The sequence below is a fragment of the Poromitra crassiceps genome (assembly GCF_964638095.1).
Source record: "Poromitra crassiceps genome assembly, chromosome: 9".
Lineage (NCBI taxonomy): Eukaryota > Metazoa > Chordata > Actinopteri > Beryciformes > Melamphaidae > Poromitra > Poromitra crassiceps.
This window is the reverse complement of record NC_139630.1, coordinates 34,453,088-34,461,738: the sequence shown is the minus strand read 5'-3', so window position 1 is coordinate 34,461,738 and position 8,651 is coordinate 34,453,088. Positions and strand designations below refer to the sequence as shown.

The 8,651-nt window shown below is 45.1% G+C and overlaps 1 protein-coding gene across 4 annotated transcripts in view; it reads right to left on the bottom strand.

Annotated features, from left to right (window-relative positions):
• The window catches only part of galnt14 (UDP-N-acetyl-alpha-D-galactosamine:polypeptide N-acetylgalactosaminyltransferase 14 (GalNAc-T14)), a 238,282-nt gene that overhangs the window by 53,936 nt on the left and 175,695 nt on the right, over window positions 1-8,651 (bottom strand). For all 4 annotated transcript variants that reach the window (XM_083643646.1, XM_083643648.1, XM_083643647.1 and 1 more), the window contains exon 5: window positions 4,608-4,673. In XM_083643646.1, coding sequence (XP_083499772.1) covers window positions 4,608-4,673 — 66 coding nt within the window. The remainder of the gene's footprint in view (window positions 1-4,607; window positions 4,674-8,651) is intronic.

The following is an 8,651-nucleotide window of genomic DNA, read 5'->3' as shown; positions in this document are numbered from 1 at the left end:
CCTTTTTCGGCTTTGATCGGAGTTATCAAAAGTGCCGATCAGAATGACACAAAATCTGCAAGAACTACTACCAGAGACGTTTCAATATAGAGATAGTGCACTCCCAGGCTGCCAAGTAGTATTCTTCCGGTCTCCTAAAGGGCAGCTTGTGATTGGCTGTCTCTCCGTGTCATGAAGCTTCATTGGCTCCCAAGTTTCCTTAGGGGGCGTGGTGGTAGTGGCGAAAAAGTGTTTGGAAGTTGCACTCTCTCTATAGCGAAAGCAGCTTGGGCGAGAACAAACCCATGGAACAAACAGCACAGCAGCTAACATGGCGTCGCCTGTCTGGCAATTTTACAACTTGTTGGAGAAGGACAACAAATTTGCCGTTTGCATTGTGTGCTCAAAGGAGATACCGCGTGGAGGAACGCAGCAGAAGAGTTTCAACACTACGAACCTCATAAGACATTTGAAGGTTTCCCACGTCAAGGAATTTGAGGAGTTTACAAAGTTGGCGAGCGCAACTCACAGGCGGGGATTGCAACGGCTGAATCATGCACGTCGTCATTATTACTACCCACTGGGAGTGGAGCCGGAATTGTGCAAGATACGGATAACAGAAAGGATATTGATTTGGTCCGTAGATCGAGTCATCAAGTTTCCAAATCGCTCGCGCACTCATTCCACTGTGAACAACATGCCTCCTCGCCAGGAGCTCTGCTCGGCCCCGACGCGTTATTATGCTGCTTTATGCTGAAGAAAGAGAAAGAGCGTGCAGCAACCCAAATGCCACTCAATCAGCTAACGCTAACTGTAACAGAGACATTGAAACGACAGCAACCCTACAGCAATGACAGCAAGAAACGAAAATAAATAAATGCAAAGCTAATGGAATTCATATGTCTTGATCAGCAGCCGCTGTCTGTTGCAGAAGACCTCGGGTTCAAACGCCTCATGTCCTGCTTGGATCCACGTTACACGCTGCCAGGACGTAAATATTTAACTGACGTTTGCCTGCCGGAATTATACCAAATTGTGTACAAGCACATCGAGAGCCTTATGAAAGACAACACCACGTCAATCAGCTTCACGACTGACATTTGGAGTTCGAGTGTCTGTCCTATGTCCATGCTGAGCCTAACTGCGCAGTTTATTGATGAAAAGTTCGACCTGAACAAAGTTGTACTTTACTCACAAGAGTTTTCTGGGTCACACACCGCGGAGGCTATCGCTGCAGCTTTCACAGACATGTTCCAAGCTGTGTTGGTGCACATGTTGTGTACATAGTATTATATTTTTTGTTTTATAAGACTGTATTTATTTTTCCACAGGAAAGCTACAGTATACAGTCTACTCTGTAAGCTCCAAGTTGTCTAAGAGAGTGTCTCTAGAGAGAGTTGCATGTTGCCTAAGCCTGCAATAAAACGGATGTCAATTCATGATACTTTCTCATCTCCTAATTTTAATACTTAATATACAATGTCGATGTTGTTGAGAATAATTAAATATATGAATAATGCGACACAATAAATAGAAGGCTTGAATTGATGGTGATCGGTGATCGGCCATATCGGGATCGGCAGATACTGCTTCCAGTGATCGGTGATCGGTGATCGGCCTCAAAAAAGCTGATCGGAGCATCTCTAGTTGTCAGGGGTCTTCCCTCGGAGATTCCAGGCGGGCGGGCAGCACCCATGCATCGGATTGTCCGCTCGCTCCGCACGAAGCAGGTGGTTGCCTGGTACTCCACGGATCCCACTCACGTAGCACAACAACACGCTGAATCCCACTCGATTTGGGGATGGAACACGCCATGATTGACCAATGCCAAAGCTAGTCGACATAATTGTCAAATCAAATCATCCACACCATATGGTCCGCCTCTCAATTTGTTTTCGGTCTCCGACGCTCGCGCTAGTGCATTCCGTTCCGGTTCACCTCGACTTTAAGTTACTCGTTACTTTGCAGATTCAGATTATTAATATAAAATAAAATCAATTAATAAATAGTGATGTATTCTTATATAGATGACTGTAAGCTACCCCAGCAGTATATACAGTAAAGTAGTGGAAATCAGCCCCACCTTTTCCAACTGCAAAATTAAAGCGATGCTGACACAATAATTCTAATTCAATATAGTATTTTTCTGAAATGGGTCATTCTGCATAAAGAGTACTTTTACTTTTGTTGCTTTAGTTTAGATGCTAATACGTTTGTACTTTCACATAAGTAACATTTTGAACGCAGGACTTTAAAATATCTGAGTGTGTGTGTGTGCGCACACGTGCACGTGCGCAAATTGTGCACATGTGATCATAGTAAACGTACAGTAGTAGCCTGGTGTTTTTATGGGCATTAAAAAGACAATCAAGTCAGAGGGCCTGAAGCCATAAACGATTAACTAGCTGAACTGATGGACCATGCCTGTGTGTGTGTGTGTGTGTGTGTGTGTGTGTGTGTGTGTGTGTGTGTGTGTGTGTGTGTGTGTGTGTGTGTGTGTGTGTGTGATCAGCATGACTGTACTATAATGAAATCCTTCAGCAACAGCATGTAGGACAAGTGTTCATGATTGTTCGAGAGAGGGGAGGGAGCGAGAGAGAGAGGGAGGGAGAGAGAGAGAGGGAGGGAGATAAAGAAAGATAGAGATAGGTAAGGAGAGAGAGAGGGAGAGAGGGAGGGAGAGGTAAGGAGAGGGAGAGAGAGAGAGGGAGGGAGGGAGAGAAAGAAAGATAGAGTTAGGTAAGGAGAGAGAGAGGGAGAGGGTGAGAGAGAGGTAAGGAGAGGGAGAGAGAGGGTGAGAGAGAGGGAGGAGAGAGACAGGGAAAGAGAGGTAAGGAGAGATAGGCAAGAGGCGGGAGAGAGAGAGAGGTAAGGAGGGAGAGAGAGGTAAGGAGAGAGGGAGAGAGAGGTAGGGGGAGAGAGCGGTAAGGAGAGAGGGAGAGAGCGGTAGGGGAGAGAGAGGTAAGGAGAGAGGGAGAGAGAGGTAAAGAGAGAGGGAGAGAGAGGTAGGGGGAGAGAGAGGTAAGGAGAGAGGGAGAGAGAGGTAGGGGGAGAGAGAGGTAAGGAGAGAGGGAGAGAGAAGTAGGGGGAGAGAGAGGTAAGGAGAGAGGGAGAGAGAGAGGTAAGGAGATAGGGAGAGAGAGGTAGGGGGAGAGAGAGGTAAGGAGAGAGGGAGAAAGAAGTAGGGGGAGAGAGGTAAGGAGAGAGGGAGAGAGAGGTAAAGAGAGAGGGAGAGAGAGGTAGGGGGAGAGAGAGGTAAGGAGAGAGGGAGAGAGAGGTAGGGGAGAGAGAGGGAGAGAGAAGTAGGGGGAGAGAGAGGTAAGGAGAGAGGGAGAGAGAGGTAAGGAGAGAGGGAGAGAGAGGTAAAGAGAGAGGGAGAGAGAGGTAGGGGGAGAGAGAGGTAAGGAGAGAGGGAGAGAGAGGTAGGGGAGAGAGAGGTAAGGAGAGAGGGAGAGAGAAGTAGGGGGAGAGAGAGAGAGGGGAGAGAGAGGTAAGGAGAGAGGGAGAGAGAGGTAGGGGGAGAGAGAGGTAAGGAGAGAGGGAGAGAGAAGTAGGGGGAGAGAGAGGTAAGGAGAGAGGGAGAGAGAGGTAGGGGAGAGAGAGGTAAGGAGAGAGGGAGAAAGAAGTAGGGGGAGAGAGGTAAGGAAAGAGGGAGAGAGAGGTAGGGGGAGAGAGAGGTAAGGAGAGAGGGAGAGAGAGGTAGGGGAGAGAGAGGTAAGGAGAGAGGGAGAGAGAAGTAGGGGGAGAGAGAGGTAAGGAGAGAGGGAGAGAGAGGTAGGGGAGAGAGAGGTAAGGAGAGAGGGAGAGAGAAGTAGGGGGAGAGAGAGGTAAGGAGAGAGGGAGAGAGAGGTAGGGGAGAGAGAGGTAAGGAGAGAGGGAGAGAGAGGTAGGGGAGAGAGAGGTAATGAGAGAGGGAGAGAGAAGTAGGGGGAGAGAGAGGTAAGGAGAGAGGGAGAGAGAGGTAAGGAGAGAGGGAGAGAGAAGTAGGAGGAGAGGGAAAGAGCAAGGGAGAGAGAGGGGAGGGGAATGAGTGAAAGAGATAAACATAATGAAAGAAAGAAATGGCTCTGTTGCTGTTCATTAATGAGGGTCTCTCTCTCACATTGTCAGTTCAATTCAAAAGGTGCTTTATCAGCATTTACATTGTCAATGCATGAAGGAGACACTCTGCATGTATAAGCTGTTTAACTAAGGAGACAGATATGAAGACAAAAGGCCTACGCACAAATCCTAACAGCTGACTGAAACACACATCAGCTGAGTCAAATCAACTGACTGAAACACACATCAGCTGAGTCAAATCAACTGACTGAAACACATCAGCTGAGTCAAATCATAACAACTGACTGAAACACACATCAGCTGAGTCATCCAGCGTGTCAGCATCACGTGGGGCCTCGCCTAGGTGTGAAAAGTACACACGTGTAGGAAGCTGCAGTACCAGCAGGCGGTGCAGGGGGCGATATAGGCACCAGGTGGCAGAAATAAAATGGTGGGCCGTAAGGGCCGGGGGTGGAAAACAGAGGCATATACTTTCACCTTAGAAGCCAGCAAGTGGGGTTACATTCATGTTTTGCTTGCCTAACCATAACCACAACAACCAACCTTTGCCTGACACGGTTTCCTACCTTCTCTCTTGTTGTTGCGAAGACATTTCACCTTGGGCAGCTTGGTGAGAAGCTGGCAGTCGCTTTCTGAAACAACACAAGAGGTTCAGTTCACATGGTATAGAATTTTTTATTTTATTTTATTTAACCTTTATTTAACCAGGCATGTCTCATTGAGATTAAAATCTCTTTTACAAGAGAGACCTGGCCAAGAATGGCTGCAGCTACATAGTTTCAGACACAACAAACAGTAAAACTTACAACAAGACAACAAACAAGAAAACAAACAAGCTCGAGAGTGCAATACAGTACGGGTGCAGGAAAAAGTACATTTGAATCATCAATTAAAACATTTACAGTTAACACTTTGAGTGCCACGGCCCTTGGGCAAAAGGTGCTGTACTGTGCCACATAGGCCGCAATGCATTTTAAGGCCATGTCCACACGGAGACGGAAGCTATCTTTTTTTTTTCGTTTCAGAAAAGTTTTCCATAAACATGGAAACGTTTCAAGAAATGTGTGTATCCACATGAAACCACTGAAACCGCTGTAGAATAACAGAGAAAGACAATCTCGTCAATAATGGCATACAACCTCTAGGGGCGCACAGTCTATAATGTGTATCTCACTGTAGCAGCAGCTTAAACCCTTGGCTTTGCGGGGAGGTTTGCCATGTCCATGAATAAAATGATGAAACCTACAGTATACATGCAAATGCAGAGCTGTTCAGCAGGGCTGATGGTCTCCCTGTAGCCTACAATATAGAACGTTAACTATCGGTGACATTCCTGATATCATCCACTTCCATGATCTTTAGACATGTTGCAAACACATCCCAGCGTATTGGCCGCTCCAGCACATCACAGCACAGGCTAAATGATGCAACATAAATATACATTATATAAACTCATGGCATAAATGTGTTTTTATTGGAAAAAGTCGCGTCAAGTAAGCTAAAGTCTTGTTGGAGTGGACACGAGCGGATATCACAGACATCACAGTGCAACCGTGTGTTCTTCAAACCTCTCACTTCCCTATTCACGTTGTATTTACGAGGGCTATATATAGGGCAAGAGAGTATGTTGGTTACACCCAGGGTTTACATTTCATTTCATTTTGTCCAATATTAAAATATTCCAGAATTGCATGTTGTATTAAAAATAAATATAATTTCTATCTAACAAGTTAAGCCTGATTTTGTTTGTGTTATTGTAAAAATGTAGCCGCCGCTAAGCCTTCTGGGAAATATCCGATGAAGGGAGGGGAGGGGTGGATGGGAAGAGTCAGCTGTGTGGAGCCCTGAGGATGTTGTAGGCTACACGCTGTTCTCCGTGTCCACTTGTTGCTGATGGTGGTAATAGAGGAGCATTATATTTTGCTGTAAGATCCCCACTGCTGTAGCACGAACGCTACTGCCATGATTGTTATTGTTGCTGGTGGAGAGAGGTGGGGCTATGGCGTCATCGTTTCAGGAAAGATGCGTATGGGTTGTAAACACGGAAATGCAAGGGTGGCGTCTTCAGATTTAATCACTCTGGGACCCGTTTTGAAAAATTAGCGTATACTCCCAGAACGTATAGTCCCAGAACGCGGTTCCATCTGGACGAAACGTCTATATGACAAAAAACTTTAGCGGATACACCTAAACTCGTCTCCGTGTGGACATGGCCTAAAACAGTCATATAATTTCTTTAATAATTACTATGTAAACACTGAACACGCACAAATAACGATGAGACTCTCTTCTATCACCTGCAAAAAAAAGTTTATTGATCCCATTTTCCGTTCTTTAGTTATGAGCCGGAGAATATAGCTTGATTTGACCAAAAACAGCCATTTTTTTCTACGAGCTGAGATAATGACCCTTTTGTGAAAGGAAGCATTTCAAGCACATCATTGACTCATTGCTAATATTTTCTGATGTAATGCTGCAGCTGCCTGGGTCTGTTGTATGCTGTAGTGTCCTGCGTGCCCCCCCTCCCCCCCCTCCCCCCCTCCCCCCCTCCCCCCCTCCCCCCCTCCTCCTCCCCCCCCCCCGTTGTGGGAGGAGTGTCTCTCTCCTCTGCTTGGCTCTGCTGTGAGTGCGTTTGCTCTGCGTGTGCTCAGCACTGAAAAGTCCGCTAGATCCAGCTTTTTTACAGCCGCGTGTATGTCACCAGCTTCCAGTTGAGAACTCCACGGCTGATCATGCGAATGGGCTGTTGCAGCGGACACGAGGTGCTCAATTGTGACAGCAGATTGGCTGCTGCAGGGGCACAGCTACGTTATGCTTCAATGAAGCAGCTGCATACGGACGGATGCGATGCGATTTCCTTTTCCACAACGACTTCTTCTGTGTGTTTAACTCTACTTTCTCTCATCTGGAGTGCGCTGTCGCCACCTAAGGGTTCTGTAAAATAGGTTAGACACATTCAATAGCTCTCATATTGTAAGAGGCGATGTAAGAGGCATAGATCGACACCCCCCCGTCAAAAAAACAATTTCGAGTTATTGACGCCATTTGGCGTCGCTGGCAGCCTACGGTAAATTTCTAATGACGCCATATGGCGTCGCTGGCACTCAATGTGTTAATAGAATCCAATTTCTGGGACTTTACAATGCCTTTAAATTCACTAAGGGTAACTAGGTCCCATAGTTTAAGCCCATTCTGCAGGGTATTCCAAGAGGATGGTGCAGAAAACATAAGAGAATATGGAGAATAGAATAGACTAGAATAGAATAGAATAGAATAGAGGCACAGTGTAAAATCCAACACAGAGAGAAGCCTGGCTTGATATTCCTGGTGTTGGCCTGAGACCAGTGGCTCTGCAGCAGCAGCAGCAGCAGCACGGTCATTCAAAGCTGATCTGACAACTCAGACGTCTGTTTAGTTGTTGTTCAGCCAACTGTGTTCTCCCTGATGAAAACATGGCTGTGCTGAATATACATTTTGAAGTCTAATTTTCTGTTATGATACAGAGAACTAAAGAGAAAAAAAGCCTCTAGTGAAAACTGTCAAATGAAAAAGTGAAAGGGAGAAAATAGGAAAAGGAGATGGAGGAACCCACTGGGAAATGATTCATTTGCAAGCGTATCGTTCTGAAATGAATATTTAATGAGTCCTTTTTTGGGACAAAGAAGTCATTGTAGCCTGTTATTATGGGATTAAATCTAATCATGTTATTGTAAATTAAAAATTTCCCAATAATGTGTTGGCTGTTATTTCATTACATAGAAAGTTTATTTAATTGCCAATTTATTTGCTAAATGCATTTCTATATTTATTTATATAAATACTTATTTAATTCCACCACATTTTTTTTTTCATTTCACATTCAGAGCAGCACAGTTAACAAGATTCACTCAACACTTGAAACACTTTTTCAACACTTAAATCTTCCAATTCTACTAGTACAACTACTACAAGCTACTACAAGTACTAGCACCACTACTACCACTATACTGCTACTACTGTACTATTACAACTGCAAGTAATACTACTACTAATATTAATAAGAATAATAAGAATTAGTTACCACATATTTGTACAGCGCTTCTCTTACAGAGCGCTAAAAAAGGACCAACAAAAGCAAATCAGCAGTCAAATTTGATTTGGGAAATGCCTGGTCTGCCGAAAGAGAAAATAACTAATTATAAGTTATACGAAAGTTTATGGAGTTTTCAATTGTGCTTACAAAAAAATGGCCAAACGTATTCCAGGCAGGCTGTTACAAAGCCCTGACTGATTGACAGACCTCCATCAGAGGCCTTTGACCCAGAATGGACGCCTGGTCGCACTCCTCTCCTTTGAACTTCTCCATGGAAACAGAAACTCTCCGGACAGAAAGTAAGACAATGTTTTGACCCAGACAGAAGGGCATGAAATAACATGGGGGCTAATTCTTAACAGCCATCTGTGACCTGGATTGGAGGTGTGTATACTGTTGAGGTTGTATTGCTGTGTCCGGGTCTGCACAGGCACATATGATGGATATGTTGGGCCAGAAAATCTGAAATGTGACCCACTAACTCATAAGCTCCAAACAGCATCACAGACACAACATGGAACCCTGAACATTTGGTCAT